The sequence below is a fragment of the Colius striatus genome, chromosome 3 (genome assembly GCF_028858725.1).
Source record: "Colius striatus isolate bColStr4 chromosome 3, bColStr4.1.hap1, whole genome shotgun sequence".
NCBI classification, from domain to species: domain Eukaryota; kingdom Metazoa; phylum Chordata; class Aves; order Coliiformes; family Coliidae; genus Colius; species Colius striatus.
Window position 1 is genome coordinate 38,259,259 of NC_084761.1, and position 22,185 is coordinate 38,281,443.

General features: G+C 39.7%; 1 protein-coding gene across 4 annotated transcripts in view; it reads right to left on the bottom strand.

The window, feature by feature from the left end:
• The window catches only part of ARHGAP24 (Rho GTPase activating protein 24), a 211,085-nt gene that overhangs the window by 11,508 nt on the left and 177,392 nt on the right, over positions 1-22,185 (bottom strand). For all 4 annotated transcript variants that reach the window (XM_061992535.1, XM_061992536.1, XM_061992538.1 and 1 more), the window contains one exon: positions 10,094-10,301. In XM_061992535.1, coding sequence (XP_061848519.1) covers positions 10,094-10,301 — 208 coding nt within the window. The remainder of the gene's footprint in view (positions 1-10,093; positions 10,302-22,185) is intronic.

A 22,185-nucleotide genomic window follows, 5' to 3' on the forward strand; every position in this document is an offset into this window, starting at 1 on the left:
ACCAAATTTTATAGCAATATCTTAATTTTGTGAAGTTGTTGGTGTACATCGTGTGCCATAGTTTAACCCCAGCCAGTGACTAAGTACCACACAGCCTCTCACTGACCCCCTTGTTCCACAGCGGGATGGGAAAGAGAAACAGGGAAAAAAAAAAAAAAAAAAGTAAAACTGATGGGTTGAAATAAAAACCGTTTACTAACCAAAACTAAATCATAAAAATATTCTTATAGTAAATATAATGAGTGATGTGAATGATGTTCTATGGTATGAAATAGCACTATGGCTAGTTTGGGTCAGCTGTCCTGGCCGTGCTCCCTCCCAGATCCTTGTGCCCCCAAGCCCACTTGCTGGCAGAGTAGGGAAGAAGCAGAAAAGGCCTTGGTGCTGTGCAAGCACTGCTCAGCAGTAACCAAAACATCCCTGTGTTATCAACACTATTCTCAGCACAAATATAATACACAACCCTGTACCAGCTACTAGGAGGAAAACAAACTATCCCAGGTGAAATTGGAGCAATCAGGAAAATAAATACAGAGTGACTTGTTAGTCTGGCTCTGAATGAGAGCAGTAGCCACAGAGAGCTAGTGTGAACTGGCAGCCTTAGGACAGTGCCCTATATTGCAGCATGAAAGGGAACACAGGCTGACAATCTGCAGAGAATTTAACTTTGAAGATATTATTATTACTATTTTTATTATTTAAATAAGGAAATCCCATAAGCCTTGCTGAAGAATTGAACCACATCCTTCCAGAGCCTGTTTGCATGAAACTAGAGAGGTCTTTCCAAAATACAAGATGCACACATGTTGAGAGAGAGAAATTACTGGAACAATTAAAAGTTAGCATGCAGGTTTCCCAGTGAAGGGATTAAGTAATATCATCTTCCCTCTGTTCTGCCAGGATCATGCTTTGTAAGAAAAATTTTATACGACTCCCTTTGTGTGAAGCAGAATACTTGTTCCTTGACAGCACAGCAGACAGATGACAAAAATTGTGATTTGGACTATCACTCTGAAGAGTTAGCTGAGTTCTAAAACCTGTGGCTCTACCAAGGAAGAGCTGAGAGAGAAACAAGAAGGCAGGATGCCGAGGAACAAGGAAACAAGAAATAATGTGTGATTGAACCAACTTCCTGAAGTGCATGCTACATGATTCTAAAGAAATGTGCTTTCTGAGCTAGACTCAGAAACCCAGGTCTCTCTTAGTAAACGGGACACAGTCACCATTTTTAATTTTTTTTTTTTTTCATTTGCCTCGCCTGACCGAATGCTAAGGAAATACCGCAGGCTGACACAAGATGGCGGGATTTCAAAACATCATTCTGGAACCCTTATTTTGTTACAGTTTTTATCCTAAACTGTACTCGATCACTACTTAAGACACAGTCTATCCATACAGAAATTACCGTACAGGTTTTGGCAGCACCGACAAACATCCATTCATACACATACATACTGTCTATAAAGCTTCTGAAGAACTGGATTTTTTAATTCTATGCAGCAACAATTAGACAAAAGCTAGAAACTTATTTCTTTCAATGTAAATATTTGTATAAAACTGTAAATATTTTTATAGCAATGTAAGAAAAAGAATGTTTAATATAATCTGAGACTTGTTTTGACCTTGCAGTCTAGTACTATTTTGTTTTACCTTTTGTTTTCAAAATACAGAGGAAAATTAAAAATGGCAGACTCCAGTTTTAAACCATCTGCATTTTAGATGTTTCAGTCCACAAATACCTTTAAGCACATTTCAGCCCTAGAGGACAGTTGTGAGTTTCGAAGGAGTGTTGAACTGTAAGTCTCTTGAGCATTTATTCTCTTTCTGGCCTGTAGTGTTCTATCCATATTCTAAGGAAACCAACAGCATTTATACATCTGCTTTGAGGGCACATGGATCTTTCCAGGGCATTCAGGATTTCCCCTTGTTGAGTGCCCCTGGTAGCTAGCTTTTCCTTCATATGTTTAGTGACAACACGGTTAAAAGTATTCATTAATAAGTATTAAATAGAGTATGTCAATTTCAGTAGAAAATCCTTTATTTTCTAAATTGGAACAACTTTAATTGAGCTGGACTTTCTCCAAGTGCAAAATGAATAATTGCAAACTTGAAATGGGAATGACAAAGTACACAGCAGCACATAAAGCACCAGCAAGCTAAGCAACAGTCTATTGCAGCATACTGTGTTGGAAACTCTGAGAACAGTTAATTACCTCACTAAAACATTAATACTGCTTTATTGTTGATATATTTAAGCATCCTCCATTCCACCACCACTGTCTATGCAAAGGCATTGCAAATGTAAATGTACCACTGCCTCCCCTTAGTCATTGGACTATACATATTCAAAACTCCATTCAACACTTTGTCATTAATATCCTTCATGTTTTGACAGCATTTTCCTTTGTGATACCACAGACATTGTGGAAGTGGCTGTCAGACCAATTACACCATTTTCACCCTCTCTACCACAAACAAAAATTACTGAAGGTCCCCAGAAATCCACATGTAACCCTCACAACTTTGACAAGCAGACTGCATGTTCAGAGAGCTGGAGTCAGCGCTTCAGAGCACAAAACCAACAAGCTCCTCACAAACTCTCAGAGAGGAAATATTAACAGAGCAAGGTCATATTACAAAAAGATAAATGCTGTGCCAAAAATAGGTCTAGATCATGATGACATCTAAACAGTTTATTGCATAAAGAATAAATAGCAGGGAACAACAAGCTGTAAGGTTATAATTCAGTTTAGGAATTCTGGTAATAGAATGAAATGGAACAGTACAGTACAAACAGTTTGTGCATCAGTACCTCCTGGAATTAGTAGAATTACATCTCTAACAATTCTAGAAAGCATGTTCTTTCACCAACATACCCTACACTCACTACAACGCTTGCTTCCTGTGTCCCTGCTTAGCTGCACTCAGGTCTGTAGAGCAGCTCTTAGATCAATATGGATGATTTCCCAGCATGGGAGGATGAGTTCCTCCCTGACTGCCCAATATGTACCTTTGCTGCCAGTCTGCAGACAGCTTAAATGATATGCTAGAACCCATGATAAATCAGCAATGAAACGCTCAGTAAGCAACATCAAGGGAATATTACAAATGTACATAGCTACTTATAGAGAGAATCAGAGCATTGTTACTGCTGCGAAGCCAGTACTCAGAGACTAGGAGGGTAATGTCTGTGTTCAGTAATGTTGCAATCAGTCAGAAGTGGTTTGATTGACTTTGGGAGTCTGGTTTTGGTGCAGAATTTCAAAGATCAGGCCAAACGTATAACTCAGTTTAATGTTTGATGTGTTTTTACTCCCCTGGGTAAGTATCTTTACAGCATTACTCTCCATATCATGTTCCTATATAGTACGTATCTAGTACAAGCAGTAACCTGTCTAATCCAAGTACTAGCTGAAATTTTGCCTACAATTTGTAAAATACATATGAAAGCTTTTAGCATTTTAAAGCCTAATCTGTCTGTCTTCCTCTCCTTGATGCTGCAAGACCATGACTCTACTTTAAAACAGATCTCTTCTTATTTTTCTCTATAGACAGGGACAAAAATCCAAAAATGTATTCTACTCCTTTGTCCTTGTGTTCATGATTTTTACCATCCATACTACCTTCAAGAGACCCATTTAAGGAGATAAGCACTGCAAGAATACTGAAGATTGACAGACTGTTTCCAAGCTTGACATCCACTTCATGAGTTACAACAACAGCCAATAAATTCAAACTAAAGAGCAATATTTTAAAAGCAGCAACGAACATATGAATTTGGGATGGACAAATGAAAAGACAAACTCTATGGAACAATGTTTAAAACTTCTTCAAAAAATATAGATCCTTACAGAGGCACCAAGTTTGTTCAGGTGAGGTGAGCCAAAGAAATAGATTAGTCCCCATCAGGGAAAAAAAAATCAACCAGCTCCAGTAAATAATTATTAAATTATTTTATCATTTGATAGGTTGCTCAGATTGACTCTTAAGCTCTCCAAGATTTTGCAGGGACTGCAAGTATATGTAAAAACTCAGAAAACCACCACAAATAATCTATCTATACATGTTTAATGGAAGAGAAAGCCATAAACCTTATAATCCTAAGGATGTTTTAAAAACACTCTAGATATTCAACATAGCAACAAAATGTCATCCTTTTAAAGGTGACCATGGCCATCTAAGAAATCATTTGTCATTGGCAAGGGAAACACATGGTAACTTTTTATTTTTTTTAAATTGCAGCTAACATGTAGGCACAAATGTGACTTGGACCAGCCAGCTTGAATAATGATGGTAGGGACAAGTTAATGCAGCTGGCAAGCTACTTCCAGTTATCAGAAACAGGTGCTGCAAGTTAATCAGTTGGGCCCTGGGTGATCACATGGGCAGAAGCAGCATATAAGGAGGTAGCTAGCAAAGGAAGGGTGGCTTTGAGTCAACTCTGGTGGTTGTACTGTGTTGCCTGTGTATGTCTCTGCATGTGCAGTACCTAGATTCTCTACATCTTTGAATGAATATAGCTTGCACCGCTACGACACTAACACAACTCCATTTCTGAAACAGAAATTGATGCAAAGAAACTACAAATAGGCATTCACTGACAGTAACTAGTAACACTCTCCTACAGCAGGACACCAATTAAAAAGATGTAATGACCTTTGTGTCATGCTAGAAATGTGTCTCCTAACACATATTTAATTGCTAGACTAGATCTTTAAGTTGTGCCATATGCAGAGGTAATCACTGCTAGTAAATTAGAAAGAAGGCTGTAATTAGAAAAGACATGGAAGTGGCTCCAGAGACAGGTTATGAAGATCAGGAAAGGAAGCCTAGAACAGGCAGAAACGAGCAGGAATTCCCAGACCTAAGGCCGTTTGTGTTTGGCAGGAAGCAACTTTCTAGTAAAGACTTCATTTCATGTAAAAATAAAATAAAAATTTTATTTAGGGATCACTGCACTTTCCCACTAGAAAGGCAATAAAACCCTTTCTGGTAGAGAAGTATCTGCTTCTAAAACAAAGAAAGTCTTATGTTCAGTCTTGTTTTTTGAAAACAAAGGAATTTTCATAACTAGTGATTTCCAAGTCAGTGTCTAGTTACAGTCTGTATAGTACCAGCATAGACCAGAGCCCCACCAAGACAGGTCCAATTTCCTGGATTATTAAACATTTTTAAATATTCTTTGTCTTTAGAGGAGTGTACTAATTGTGAATGTGGTCCTCCTTATCTTGGGAGTATTATATTCATACTATCCTCGTAATTGTCTTATTTTGCTTCAACAATCCCAGTGATTAAATGCAGAGGAACATACCAGTTCTGCATTCTGGATTATTTGCTCCGATAAATACAGTTAACTATTGTTAGCATTTACCAGCTATCACATACTGCCACTTACATACCTTTTTCATGGCTGATTACAATGAGCTGTAAGTAATATTTTGTCCTATAATGTACTGCATTCTTTAGAGGACTTCCTTTTTATGAGAGGATGCAACAGGGAGTTTGTTTTGCTAAATGTGCATTTACATGCATTCCTCCTCTCTGTGCATACATAAAAACACAGGCATGGGAGCTATATACCTTTAAACTCTTCTGAACTACTGCACTATATGTATCAGTGACAGTCATTATGAAAATCCAAGCCATATACATTGATCAATCACATCAGTTCTAATACTTGTGTCAGTGACATTTCAAATATTTTTTTCTCCTGAGTAATTTTAACTCTCAGGTCATCTGGTAGTAATTGTGGTAAATGGTGGATGGAAAGAGGTAATAGCAGAAGAGAGATCAATTTTTGTACCCGTTCTAGGTAAAAATTGTAGAACAAACCCTTATATTATTATTTTCCTTATGCAGTGCCATATTTGGTAAGCTAGTTTTACAGAGTCATAATCCACTTTGTGTCATTACAAATGTATGATTTGTAAAGGAGTTGAGGGACTTTAAATTTAAATATACACCACAAAAGCAGAGAGAAGCAATTTCCCCAAGGAGAAGCAAAATGGATTCCCCAGAGGAGATAACTTTACACAGAGGTGGGGTTGTACTGCAAATACCAAGGATATTTCAAATTGTAGCAGGCATAAATAATTGACTAACTGCACTGCTAGTTCCTTTAAAGCAGATTTCACAATATGTGCAGATGCATACAGGGGGAGCGAGGAGTTTATTTATTGATTTCTGGTTTTAAACTGACAAACAATTTTTGGGTTTGTCGGTTTTTTTTCTTTGTACACACAAAAAGCCTCAGCAGTTTTCAGCTGTAGCAGCTGTACCTTCCTGTTCCAAGACTGCAAGACATGTTCCAGTTTTGATATTAAGGGGGCTGGGCTGTTGGATGTTTTGGATCAGATACTGGGTTTTCTCATTCTATGAGTTTGAGAAATTTCAAATATTGGTTCTATTCTCGTACATATAGCCCACAATTCTTCAGTAGTATCTCATCCGACTATAATTGGATCAAGATCCAATTAGTACATAAACATTTTTGCCACTCTCCAACTTGTCCTGGATTCACTCTGCGTTTTTATAACTAACTTCAGTATCAGAACATACAGCTGGAAAACTCATATGAGAGCTACGATTTCTCAAACATGTTTTATGTTTCAAAATATGGCTGAATTTTCTTTTGAGCAAAGCTATTTTATTTCTGCTTGAATTTGTTCTGTGGTCTTCTTTGCCAAAGGGATGTGGATAGGAACACAAGAGGGGAGAAAGGCAGGCACCTCACAGACCGTGGGCAGCAGATGAACCCTGGGCAAAGCAGTAGATCTATGCCTTTGAACACTATCTCTCAAAGGCTGTAAGGTGTTCTAAGATGCTGCAACTATCTTAAAAAAGAGATTACATTTTGAAGGATTATTAAGCATGGCTGTATGATCCTGCCTTTGTTTTTGCTTTAGTTCTCCAAGTTATGGATTTTACTAAATTAGCTAAGCATAAGAAGAAAGATTATTTTATAATAACTTCTCACACAAGCCTACATACACAATTCAAAGCATCTTCACTTGTTCTAAAGTCCTTGTTTGACTTATGTGCACTTACACACGGAAAAGTTGTCAGAATAAAAAATGGCAAACTCCTCAAACATCAGCTCTTTGTGTGAGTTCCAACATGGATGACAGCAGCCAGTGAATGAAAGAACTTACAGGGCATTGTATATTAGCTAGAAAATTCAAGTATCTATTTATAACTCTTAGGTACTTGAAATACTAGGTTTGCAAAATTGCTAACTCTGTAAAACCAAAAGCTTTGTGGAACATTTTTTTTAGGAACTACCAACTACTATTGTTATCTAGCACTGACAGAACTACTATCTAGTGCTGACAGAACAAGGCAGGTTTTGTCCTGTTCTGCAGTTTGAACAAGTGACAAGGACGCAAAGGTGAAAAGTAAATTGTGAGGAAGACTTAGATCTTCATCCTAAACTACCCCCTATGGCCACAGAAAGGAGGCATAACCTGGGTGGATTAAGGCAGGACAATCTCCTGTGCACCCAGCACTGCAATAAAGAATACCTGCTTAATAGTTACATTGGCTATCGAGTCCTGACTGGCATTTTTCAGCATCCTTTGTCTTTCTCCCAGTCTGAGACAGTGACCTGGCACCACTACGGAAGTATGAGCTGAATCCCACTGTGTTTTGTGCCCCATCAACAAAACCATCAGCTCAGCTCTAACTGCAAAAATCTTTATTATTATTATTATTGATGTAAGAGAACAGGCAAAACATAAATGAATAAAATCTAGGTAGACTTTGCACTTTCAGCCTTTTGACTAATAATTACATAAATTAAATACAGTGGATATGGAGTTTTCTGAGAGAAAGTAAGCATGGGCCCCAATGTATATATATTTTTTCCCAATGTGTATATTTTTTTCCTTCTTTCTACAGCAACTTCTCAAATTGTGCCCAATTTCCGAGAGTTAACCTTACCAAACAGGTCACATCAAACCTGGAGACTTTGATGCTATTCAGCACAGTGAAAAGCTACCCCAAATCAAGGAAATCACATAGGCACTCTACAAACTCTGTGAAATGAACTTCACTGCAAAACTTGCCAACAGAACAAAGTGTTTGAGGGGGAAAAAAAAAAAAAGTAGATGCACAATGGAAACCATGACAGACATCAGAACAGAATTCTGCATGAGTTCTGGACCATTGCTACACCTAAATCAGGACTCTCCAAACTCAAATGTGAAAAAGTAAACAGGGAAGGTACCTTTCACAAGAAGACACGTGGACATACAAGATCAGCATTCTATAAATTCCCAGCTTCAGAAGCAGAACTGCAGGACCAGCGGTTTATAGGCAACTCCTGTTGATGTTTCTAATTGCTACATTAGAGAAAATGTGCCTTCTTCACAGCAGTAGCTTGTAAAATCTCTTTTCCATTTCATCTGCTACCATTCAGCTAGCATGCTTGTTCCTGGGGCTCATTAGCATTTGCTACAGATTTTGCTAGATAACCTTGCAAAAAAACTCAGACCAATCTCACCTATCTGAGCCCTGATCTCATTTATTTTGAACAGTTAGAACTTGTGCACATCTTTCAAACTCTGTCTCTCATTTCCTCAGCAATCACTTTGCATACAGGCATGGAAAAAAAACCCCAACTTTTTGTTTCTACTACTCATATACTTGTATCTCTGGTACCAGTTGTGCCACAGACATGCCTATTAATATTTATTTTAATGTCTAATTAAGGAAAATATACCCAATGGATGATTCTTTACTTTTTTAAAATAATTTACACCGTATTTGAATGGTGAGTGAGCATTCTACAAACATTTATCAGCTAACACTGTCATTTCCCACAATACTCTGACTCCTTAAAGCTATTTTCTGGTCAATTATGTTCTCACCTTCTGATGAAAAACTAATGAATCTCATAGGAAAAACAATTCACTTTTTCAGAGCATTGTAAATTTTTGACATTTTCTTAAAGTGAGGGTCAGGACTGAGGAAACTATCAGAGATAAAACAGCATGACAGATGTCTGCCTTCTGTGCATATGTGGTATGCATACCTTCATGAATGACAAATTTGGTCACTTCATAGGAACAGGGAAGGGAGGTAAATGATTTCCAAAAATCAGGTTCAAATCACGTTTTGCATTAGGTTTTGCACTAAAAGTTCAAGCTATGCTTTCCTTCCTGTTACTTGCATTGCTACCAGTTGAAGATCCCACCAAATAAATGCAGACTCTCAATTGGAGTGAAGTATCCCAATTCCATTTTGGAGGTATGTGATGGATGTAACTCTTAGGGTATGCATTAAGCACAACTGCAGTCTCTTGAAATGGGATTTCATTACCATGAGATTGATTCTGTTCAGAGTTAAGAAGGCTGTGTGACATCTGTAGTCCACTGGTTCTCTGAGTACACATTCTGAATATGTGGACTATGGCTATCTATGCTTACAGGAGAAGCGCTGAACTTGCACAAAAAATTAATCTTATACAAGACTGAAGTCACATATAGCTGTGTGAACAGGACTGGATCCTTCCTTGTCCCAGAAAAAAATGCATTAGCTTTGCAAAATGGAATAAGTAATGGAATATAAATTGGACCTGGACCTTCAAAAGCATGTAGGTTTGTTGTTATGACCACAGCATCTTTTGTTTTAAGACCAATAGCCCAAAATTATAAATGAATATGTAATAGTAGACTTCCAATCTGTTTTATATGTAACAGAACATATTGAAATTGGTGATAAGATAAATTCTTCCTTTGTGGAACTGACTAAATGCCACTATATTTCAAATGAAACTAAGATAAAGGCAATCCAGGTATTTTTGGTTAAGCCAAATGATTAGCAATACTTTTCCTAACCATCTTTTAACAAATGGAAATTCTCAAGGTACGCTTTGAAATCAGACATCAAAGTCAGGGAAAAGAAAGACATTTTAGAGTGCTAACAGAAAACATATAGAAAAACCTACAAAACATGTCTTTGTGTCTGTGGCTGCCGTGTGTTTTACAGCACCATGGGTCAGTTAGTACAGCAGATCTGTACTGTGGATCAGCCAGTACAGCAGGCTGTGTCCTGTCTAGGCTTCAGGGAGTAGGGCACAGCTGGAGGATTTTACCTGTCAAAAGAAGGCTTCTCTCCACAGTCAAATGCATCCTGTAACTCCTTAACAAGATTAGCCTGCCCAGGTAGTCGAAAAAGGCCTTCTTCCTTTAGCCCCCGCTGTCGGATAAAATCCACACACTGTTCCACCAACATAGGAGCCAGACGGTTTCCATATCGCTTTTCAAATCGAACAGTATCTTCTAGCTTCTGGCCAAAAATACCTGCAGGAAAGAGAAAGATGTGACTTGGTTGAGACTAATTAAAACATTTGAGGACCCCATGATTTCTATTACAACCCATGAAATGTACAGGTCATTTAAAAACATGGAAAATTAACCTACTTTCTTGAGAATAAAATGTTCATTTTCACCTTTGATATTCTTATGGAAAGACAACATAGACATATTTCACAACAATGCTCATAAACATTTTAAAATAAAATACTGTAAATGATTTTTCAGACCTTCAGCACAGAAAACAGAAATAATACAGATAGGACTTTCTACTGCAAACCTTCCAATTCAAAAAGTGATACACTACTCCACCTTCTTTGGTTCATGATTAATGATCTATTAAAAAAAAGTACTTCCTGTATCAGTTTCAATACCATGTAAACATTAACTTTACATATTGAAGGCAAAAGATTTATAAATATTAACTCAGAATTTCTTTTCTACTAAAACAAATTATTAAGTTTTCCCACATAAACAAAGACCCTTCCTACAATATATTACTAATTGCACTATCACTGTCTGATTTTGCAACAATAAATTTTGTGTATGAAAAAAAAAGAGCCTGACATGGAAGTTGATACAGATAAACTGCAGAAAATCTGCATTCGTACTTAACCTCAGAAGAACATGGAGTTTTTTTGGCAGAATTAACTTCAACCCTGATCTGAGGATATCATGACTACCATTGGAAGGACAACTGCTCTTCATAATTTATCTTGCCTCCCCCTTTCAAACTGCAGAGCTAGCCATCATAGCATCACAATAATGTTCAGGCATGTCATCTGTGATGCAAGCTCTCCCTTGCAGAGGGCGGCGGGCAGCGAAGCAGTAAGTCAAATTCTGGCCTTCTCTAAGCATACAGTTACTACTGGTTTAAAAAATATTCAACAAGGAGAAAGTTTCTAAATTAGCCCAAAGTTGAGCTAATCAGCATTTGCTTTTGGCCCCAAAACTTCATTCACCCATAAATTACAATTATATGAACAAGTAACCATAAGCTAAGGTAGCATTCAGATTGAAGCATCATTCAGAGTAATCTGCGTAAAATGTGTACACTTTTCCTTCCCTAAAAGAAGGGTAACTTGCACTTCATTTGTAGGAAGGAAGGTTTCTTTGCATACACTACAGGATATTGTGGCAAGTGTGCAGCAAGCTCTGTCACCCATACTGAGGGTCTGGGGTTTGTAACAGTGTAAATATTTTTACTAGAGCATGGAGAATAACCGATGTCCAGCTAAGACTTCCAGAAAACATTCAGAGATGCAGAGCAACATATTTTGTGATTTCCATGGTACCCACACTTGTGGATGCCAAAACCAGCAGTAGATAAGGCAATATCATACAGTCAGTCTTTATTAGCTCTTTTTTTTTCATGCTATACAAAACCCAAATGTCAATAATTAGCAATTAAATAACAAATTGTTGAAATTTCAGAGTGAGTCAAGCTTAGAAGACTACTGACTGAAGCTGAATATTTGGTGTCCACAAAGTTCAGCCTTTTCATGCTGGCAGAGGAGTTAAAGTATGTTTTCTGAATTCTTACACATCTTCTTAACTTCCTCCAAAGTGCCCTATGAGGATGACAGGAGTGTTACACTGATTCAGATTTCTTGTATTTGTCCAAGTTAAGGGTTGCTGCTGGTTGACATGGAGTAAATCCTCAAGTCCCTCAATTTTTTACATTCTCATTTTGAAAGTAGTAGAATTAAGGACGAAGGTCCACTGAAAGTCAGTTAAGGAATCTATGTGATTAGGGGAGTCTGGGGATTTCTTAATGTCCTTCTTAATATACAAGAAGGCTGCTGTTCTGTGCCCCTGAAATTGTCCCCTCTCTTGGCTGAACAAGCAACATCTCCTCTGCTTCTTCTCAAAAGATGTGTATTTTAGCTCCCAAGAATCTTGGTGGTTCTTTGCTCAACTCCTTTCAGCTTTATTTCTACCAATTCTACTGCCCAAACCACTTCTTCCCTTTTTTCTTTTTTTAATGGACACAATATCTTGAATATGGTCTAAAAAATGCTGAACAGAGGTGGTTTATCAGTTCTCTCTGCTGGCTATGTTCCTGATGACACTGCCCAGACTGCTGTCCAGCCTTCCTTGTTGCCAGGTTCACTGGTGGTTTGTGTCTAGCTTCCTGTCCCCAAGGGCACCCAGCTCCTTTCCACAGACCTACTTCCTTGGAGCTATTTTTTCTCAGGCATAGAACTTGGCTGTCTTGCTACAGTTTGTTCTATGAACACATAGTCTAAGCTTCCCCTCAAGAGCCCATGAGATCTCTTGGTTTTAAGCACAAGAGTTTTTGCCTCTTTTTGAACAAAATTATATAAGATGCAATATTCCAATTATATGATGGTCAGCAACAACTCATGCCTCTTGACAGTAAAATTAGTATAAACAAGTTTTGTCCTATTGGCTATGCTTTCTTCCCTCCATGCTAACATTCTTTAAGCAGTAACGTACATATTGCAGCTTACATTTGGAGAGGAAAAAAAAGTAAGTTCTCAAATCTACCAGACTGCTCTGAAACTCCTATTAGACACTAGAGTCAAAACACATCACTTTATAATGTCTAATATCATGTCTAATAGACAACAAATAAAATTAGAATCTGTCGGGTGTAGGCACAGACATAGCTTGGACCAGCCAGCTTGAATAAAGATGGTAGGGATAAGTTAATGCAGCTGGCATGCTACTTCAGAAACAGGTGCTGCAAGTTAATCAATTGGGCCCTGGGTGATCTCATGGGCAGAAGCAGCATATAAGGAGGTAGCTAGCAAAGGAAGGGTGGCTTTGAGTCAACTCTGGTGGTTGTACTGTGTTGCCCCTGTACGTCTCTGCACGTGCATTACTTAGACCCTCTACGTCTTTGAGTGAATATTGCTTGCTCAACAACAACATTTGGTGACCCCGACGTGATTCGCTGATCCTCAGCAGAAAAGCACTTGGATTCCTGCTGGAAAAGGCAAGTGATCTGAGTAAACTGATATAATGGGAAAAATGCTAAGCAAAGAGGAAAATCCTATTGACACCCTCCAGCATATCCTTGCGGAAAAAGGATTCAATTATGAAAGAGAGCCTTTGCTAAGACTTGTAAGATGGGGACAGGAAGTAGGTCTCTTTGCTTCCCCCCAAGAAGTATATGAAAAAGGACACTGGGAAAAGCTAGGAGACATGTTGAATAATGCTATTGGCTTGTGTAAATTGGTATCATCCATTATACACCAGCTAGAAGCTGAGCGTGCTGCCGCTGCTGCCATGAAAGCAGAAGCTGCTGCACCATCTGCGTTCCCGGTGGATGCTAAAAGATTCTTTGGAGGTGGTGACTTTATAGTGCCATCGGCTCCACCTCTAGAAGAAAATACTCAGAGATTCTTCGGAGGGGATAATGTCGTAATACCCTCGGCTCCACCTCTGGAAGAGGAGAGCATGGATGTGAGCCCACCTCCCCCAGAACCCCCTAGAGCACCGTTCCAGGAGCCGAATACACACATTGCTTCTCCTCCCCTCCCACCCACCCTTCACCATCCTGCCCCATCCCATCCTTCTGCTATACCTGAAGGAGTACCTGACAGAGAACGAAAGGTACGTTTTACAAATGATACTGTGGATATGCCGTTGCCCCTGAGCTCATCAATCCCTGAGTGTATTCCTCTGCCATCATCACCCCCAACTTCTAGTGAAGATCAACAACGACAATTATTAAAGGAAGAGTTAATACAACATGGAGAAGATATGAAACACACTTTGGCCCAGTTGGAGGAACTGATAGAAAAACCAAAAGCAACAGCTAATCAGCTGTTGGAACGAATTAATGAATTAACCAAAACAAAGATTAAAGTTTCATCCCCACAGGTACTCAGAGACCCTCGGCCAGATGACTATGATCCGGCTAAGAAATGGAGAGGCCTCATACGTGATGCAGTAATCGAAGGCGAATTTATTCCACAAGCCTTTCCAGTAATAACAGCACAAAGAAAACGACAATGGGCACCTTTAGATTGGAAATTGGTAAGAGAAGGCCAGAAAGCGGTAATGCAATATGGCTTGTCCAACCCATACGTTCAAACGTTACTGGATCATATTTTCGCCAGTGGGTTAATGACTCCATTTGACTGCCGGAAGCTTGCAGAAACTTTCCTGAAGCCCACTCAGGTATTATTATGGGAGTCTGAATGGGAAAAAAGAGTTGATCTGACAGTGGTGGAAAACATGGACTTACAACAGGGAGATCCGCGGCTAGTCGTCACAGCAGACATGATGCTGGGTAAAGGACCATTCGCTGATCCTCAGGTACAAGCCCGACTGCATGAAGCTATCTTGCAGCAAACACAGACACTGGCTCGTCAAGCTTTTAAGATCAATCCTGACATGGGGGTGCCAGTTCCCTCATACACAGCCATTATACAGAAACCTAATGAGCCTTTTTAGACCATCTAAGAGCAGCTCTGGATCACATACCTAACACATCGTCTGAAATAAAAGCAGAAATGGGATTACACGTAGCAGTTGCTAACGCTAGCCATGATTGCAAAAAGATCCTGCAGGCTCTCCCGTGGACAGCAGCTTTGGTCGACATGATAGAAGCCTGCTTTCAAGTAGGATCATCAGCACATTTAGCTGAAGCTATGGCCAACAGCATTGAAACCATTAGTTCAACATCACAAAGGAAATAGGAGGCCAAAATGCTTTAACTGTGGAAAAATGGGACATGTGGAAAATCAGTGTCGGTCCCAGACCATTGGTATGGACAAACAGCTCCGCCAGGCCATCTGGGTCCAATGGCAGATTTCATGGTAATTGTTACAGATGTGGCAAGTTTGGCCATAGAGCCACTGAGTGCCGCTCTCGAGTGGCCAGACTACAATGCATAAGGGAAACGGGTTGACGAGCGCAAAAAGGGTGAGCGCGATGACACAAAAACGCCCTTCAACACCAAGAGCTGCCTGGATGGCCTCAGATCAGCCACTGCAGGAAGCGCAGGAGTGGATGTGGAAACAGCAGTAGATGTAACCATCCACAACACAGAGGTAACAATTATCTCCTCTAACGTTAATGGACCCCTTGGCTATGGATTAAGCGCTTTGCTTTTAGGACGGTCATCGGCCTCTCGACAGGGTATTTTTGTGCTCCCCGGTGTAATTGATGCAGACTATGAAGGAAATATTGGAATAATGGTTAAAGTTTGGCAGCCACCAGTTCATATACCTAAAGGAACTAAAATAGTGCAATTAGTTCCTTTCAGAGCTAAAGTTCCTTTCGCAGGAAGTCGTAAGCGTCGAGACGGTGGTTTTGGATCCACTGGAGTACCTGAGGTAAGACTGGCGGTGCCGCTTTCACAGGGAAAGCCCACTCAGACGGTTGTATTCCAACATCCAAATGGTGAACACATGGTTGGGTACAACACATTACTGGATACGGGAGCAGATGTTACTATTGTGCCATTATCCTATTGGCCAAAAAGCTGGCCTTTAGAGAATTTAGACACCCCTGTTGTTGGAGTAGGAGGAATACAGATGACAAAAATTAGCACAGACCTGATTTCGGTATGTATACAGGGCGAAGAGAATAGATGTGTGCAAATTAGGCCCTATGTAATGAACACTTCAGTTTGGCTTTTGGGTAGAGACGCCTTAAGCCAAATGGGCTTTCGTTTGTCAAATGAAAATTTTTAATGGCGGCCATTGATGGGCGACCAATCCTGAAGTTAACTTGGCTCACAGAGAAACCAGTTTGGATTGATCAATGGCCGCTAAGCAAAGAAAAGCTCGCCCACATTCATGAATTAGTAAATGAACAACTAGAGAAGGGTCATATTAAGCCATCCACCAGTCCATGGAATACACCAATTTTTACTATCCCTAAAAAATCAGGGAAGTGGAGGCTGTTACATGATTTAAGAGCTGTTAATGCAGTGATGCAGGACATGGGTGCTTTACAGCCAGGATTACCCTCTCCTGCAATGCTTCCAAAAGAGTGGCCCCTGTTGGTGATTGACTTAAAGGACTGTTTTTTCACAATTCCCTTACATGAGGATGACAGTGAGAAGTTTGCCTTTACAGTACCATCGATTAACAAACAAGAGCCAGCAAAACGATATCAATGGACTGTTTTACCTCAGGGAATGAAGAACTCACCAGCTATTTGTCAAACTTATGTTGCCTGGGCGCTGGCACCTCTGCGCAAAAAATACCCTCGTGTCTTATTTTACCATTATATGGATGATATCTTGATTGCAGGAAAAGACCTGGACCAGCATCGCATTCTACAAGAAGTGAACCGGCAGTTAAGCAACTCCGGGTTGGTGATCGCGCCAGAGAAGGTACAAATGCACGCCTCTTGGAAATATTTAGGTAATATTATCACTGATGCGCGCATTTATCCTCAGAAGGTGGCAATTAAAACAGATATTGCTAACTTAACAGACGTTCAAAAGCTGATAGGTGATATCCAATGGGTATGAACCATATGTGGTATCACAAATGAGGATCTTGCGCCACTAATGCCTTTGTTAAAGGGCTCAGTAGAGGCTGATAGTGCGCGAAAACTGTCTCGGCAGCAAATCCAAGCAATAGAAAAAATAGGAAGCAAGATAGTCAATAATTACAGTCATCGATATGATCCTGACTTGTCAATTAACATTGCTGTGATAAGTCAAAACCAGCATGTAATGGCAATCTTGATGCAATGGGATTCAGTAGCGAAAGACCCATTGAGGATCTTGGAGTGGATATTTTTGCCATATAATTTACAAAAAACAATTACCACGAGGCTTGAGGCAATTGCAAAAATAATAGTTAAGGCCAGGAAACGTCTGCTGGAAATAGCAGGGATTGAGGCAGACATCATTTTCCTTCCTCTCACAGATGAGTTCTTGAACTGGGCACTGCAACAATCTGATGAATTACAGTGGGCCTTATTGTCATATCCAGGAACTATAAATAATCATTATCCGGCCCATAAATTGTTTTCTGTTAAATTTCAAATGGAAGACCGGCCGTTGAGATCAGCAGTACCCGTTAAAGGCCTGACTGTTTTTACCGACGCCAGTAAGATCCAAGCCAAAGCAGGAGTGGTTTGGTGGGAAAATGGAAAATGGCAAAATCTAACTGTCCACTCCCCAGGCAGGTCAGTTCAACTGCTGGAACTGATGGCTGTAGTTAAAACTTTTGAGAAATGGTCAGATGTCCCATTAAACATCATCTCCGATTCCCTCTATGTGGTCGATGCTGTCACTCGATTAGAGAGAGCATTGTTGAAAGAAATCTCTAATCAGAATTTGTATAACTTATTTCTGCGACTCTGGCATCAGATAAATGAACGTCAAACTGCTTATTATATTGGACATATTCGAAGCCATTCGGGCTTAAAAGATGGCCTATCAGTTGGCAATGAAATTGTTGACAAGATAGTGGCAGCTCCTTTATTGATACCTACGGGGCCAATAATTGACAAATTTTCTCAAGCCCGAAGATCGCACGATTTTTTTCATCAAAGTGCTAAAATGCTGGCGAAGCAGTTTGACTTGACCATATCGGACGCTCAGGGTATTGTTTCCACGTGCCCTGCATGCCAGAATCAGATCGGCCTAGGAGTAGAAGTCAATCCCAGGGGTCTGGCACCATTAGGTATATGGCAATCAGATATCACTGTCTATGCTCCTTTTGGGCGATTTAAACGTATACATGTTACTATTGATACTTATTCAGCCATGGTTTGGGCCACAGCCTTAACCAGTGACAGTTCTCGAGACGTCATAAGACGTTGGAGGAGTTGCTTTGCTGTCCTTGGTGTTCCACGAGAGATAAAAACTGATAATGGCTCGGGATACATAGCCAGTAAAACACGTAAGTTTCTAAACTTATGGGGTGTTAAACATACTACTGGAATCCCAGGAAATTCCACCGGTCAAGCCATTATTGAACGGACACATCAAACCTTAAAAGGCCTTCTAGAAAAACAAAAAACGGGGGAAGAGGGGGTGAGTCCTCAAGACAGACTAATGAAAGCCCTTTATACAATGAATCATCTCAGAATTGTGGCAAACCGGAATGAACCACCGGCATTAACACACTTTGCCCAAATGAGTCGGGATTTGGATTTTACTGACAAACCTAAAGTTTGGTATAAGAATCCCACTACTGGAGAGTGGCAAGGACCTGCAGATCTGTTAACGTGGGGAAGAGGCTATGCTTGTGTCATTACAGATCAAGGTCCCCGATGGATTCCGGCAAAATGGATCAAGCCACATCAACTGAAAGGACTTAACTGTAAGACCAATGGAAAAAACAATCTTGAGGAAAGAACCAAGTGATCCACCCTCAATCCATCACTCTATTAAAATGTAAACCCTCGCAACTGTGGCACCACTTAGGCTGCTGTAAATTCCTTCAGCTATAAAAGGATTAAAGAACTTAAGATGACCAACAGATGAAGAGATATTTCCATCTTATTGATAATGCTCACAGATCAGCATGCTAAAGGATCTGAAGAAAAGTCCAGAACTACATCAGGAAAAAGAAATATCAGTGGAGCTACCAAGACCTCATCCCTTCCTGCCAGTGTGCGTCCCTCCTACCAACACATATCAGATTGTTTATTTTGACTTTATGGATTTCTGTATTGTATTGTTCAGCGATGTAGCTGTTATTGACCTTTTGTTGTAAACTCATGGCCATGGGTAAAAATATTTATGTTTTCTTCATGTACCTTTAATTTTGAAATGTGTTGCTAAAGGTTGGCTGGTTCAAAAAAGAAAAAGGGGGGAATTGTAGGCACAGACATAGCTTGGACCAGCCAGCTTGAATAAAGATGGTAGGGATAAGTTAATGCAGCTGGCATGCTACTTCAGAAACAGGTGCTGCAAGTTAATCAATTGGGCCCTGGGTGATCTCATGGGCAGAAGCAGCATATAAGGAGGTAGCTAGCAAAGGAAGGGTGGCTTCGAGTCAACTCTGGTGGTTGTACTGTGTTGCCCCTGTACGTCTCTGCACATGCATTACTTAGACCCTCTACGTTTTTGAGTGAATATTGCTTGCTCAACAACAACAGTCAGGTGGGGTTTTTTGTGCAGTGGTAGCAAAAACTATTCCTGTATTATTATTATAAATTGCTCGTGCACCAAAACAAAATTCGTTTCCAACAAAATGTGTTGAAAACAAGTGGTAAACATAAAACATTAAGATGTCTGTAACTAGTGTCAAGTGGTATTTTTAAAGACAAATAGAAAGTAATGACTGATTCACATACAAAAGGTGACATCTTTTAATTGGATATTACAAACTTGGTTCTGTATTGTAGCAGCAAATCACAGCTACTGAGTAAAGAAAACCTTAAAAAACCCTCTATCTTAGGAAAAATAAAAATTATATGATAGAGAGGTAACCAATGTCAATGAACAAAACCCAATAAATTCATCTAAATCAAAACCTAAAATTTTCCAGTTCTGGATCCTTAAGGGTAAACAATGGATTGTTTCTACCATTCTACTATTGTTCAATGCAATAAGATGCATTGTAAGGCAGAATCAGTACAGCAATTGCCTCAGATTTGGCAGATTGGATTCAGATCCTACACAAGCCTCAGAACACAGATGCATCGTTTGGCCACATATATACTTTGTGGCTGAAGGAGCAGGTGTGGAGTGGAGGTGGTCTTAAAGGGTTGCTTGTGCTCTTCATCGTTGTGCCACTCTGTGTTGTTTTCTGTTTGTTATGGTTTTGGGGTTTATGTTTTTGGCTGGTGATGGATTAAATTAAGTTTTGTTTTCTTCCACAAGTTGAGTAGTCTTGTCTGTTTTGCCCAGAACCATATGCAGCATTTGAGTCCTCCCTATCCTCAGGGAGTTCCAAAGACCCTTGGTACTTAAGGCTGATTGTGATCCTTTGTTCCTGGATGGACCTAAACTACACCACCTACAGTTAGTGGTTGGCAGAGGCAGAGGATGGTGAATGCTATCAGTTACAGTAACAACTAGCATGCCTTTACAAAGAGGCAAGAAAAATAAAAATCTACAAGTTACAAGCTACAACATAAACAAAACCACAGGGAGATTTTTTTTTTTAAATGCATGTGAAAAGTAAATTTCCACTACAGTAACTGAACTAGAACATCTCTGTGGAAAAGGAAATTTAAAAGTCCTCGTAACCCATGTTGTAATCCAAACCCAAGTTCTGTCCTAAATCTCAACATCTCCAAAATCAAAAAAAGCACAGATGCACAAGTGCTGACCTGTGGCTTGGTTTACCCTTGGGATAGGGTGCCAGAAAGGAAACAAACAAACCCAACAAGAAACCTTGAGATTCACAATGGTGGCAGCTTGGCTGCCCCATAGCAATCATAAGGCAAGGAAACTTACAGGATTCCAGTTCTGACCAGTCATCAAATTTAATCAGCAGAACTGATTTTTCAGTGCAGCCTCTGCAGGTCTCTAAAACTATATCCAATTAAACCAAGATCACACATAACATCAAATCACATGCTAGTAAAGGGCATGCCGAGTGGTTATTCATTAACTAGAACGTTCCCGTGGAATAAGTTTTGTAAACATTTTGAGAAACTGGATTTCCAAGCCTACCTACTGGTTACCCATAAAGCTTATGAAAGATATCACAGGTATCACATACTATATCCCAATTCTTCATATTTATACTCCAGAGCAGTGAAAGCACTGTGGTACTTTCAGTGGTACGTAATCCCAGAGTATCTTTCTAAAATCTAAGAATGCTCTTAGTCAATGATTTCCTTAGTTACTGAACACAGGCAGGGGTCATAGAATCCTAGAATAGTAGGGGTTGGAAGGGACCTTTAGACAAGTCTATTGACTCCAAGTTTCTGATCAGTAAGTAAACAGGAGAAATATCTAGGTGTCAGTTCCGTCTCCTTGTTCTGTAAGGAACAGCTTGTAAAAGCCCACCTGCTGCTCTAGCTCTACCACAGCATACACACTCAAGCAGCCAGAAGAATTCTGCCCTTTCCAAGCCAACCTTCAGCAACTCAGATGATAGCAAAATTTTCAGACAGCATAAAGCACAGGTTGCTGATGCTTTCAACAGAGGGCTCATGACTGTACATGTGTTCTCTCAATGAGCAGCACAGAATCTCTGTCCTTCCAAATCAAACTCTGATCAGAAAGGGTCAGTTAAGGTCAAAGAAATTGATTTCACCTTAAGATCTAGAGAAGAATTTTAAGCGGCTCTAATTTTTACATTAGTAATTCATTGACAGGGAAAATAACTGATCAGGTAAACAGCTTTCAACAGGAGGGCTGGGAACAAAGGTCCTGGAATAACATGAAGAAAGGGCTGTCATGGTCACATAAACATTTAACGAGGATTTTTAAATTATTTCTTATTAGCTCTCTGCTTCAGCCTTCCCCAACACTAAGTGGTGTTTTGAGTGGATCAAAGGCAGGGAGTATTTTCTTCTTTTCTACAGCATTTTGAAATGTACAGGAGAGGAAAAATACCAACAAAAATAACAGCGGCAGAATTTTGTTCCCACCCAAATAATTTTCTTTCTTTCCAGCTTTCTCCTACCCTACAATCTGTGTGATGCCAGCAGTAGACATGGTAAAACTCCTGCCTTGGAGTTTAGAACAGCTGTACACAAGAAGTTATTGCTTATTAAAAACAACTCAGAAATAAGAACAAAACTATCTACAGGCTGAAAAAGAAGAGAAGCAATTTTAAAAACATCACCAGGAATTTCTCATAGTTGATCACATCAGGCCCTGCACCATTTCTCTGACAGTGGCCAGTGACACTTCTTCCACCTCTGCTTCTCCAAACACACCATGCTATTGAAAGTCCTCACCACTGCATGCCAACAAAGTTAACACTCCTGTGGTGGTACTTAAACAGAGACCATCTTCTCT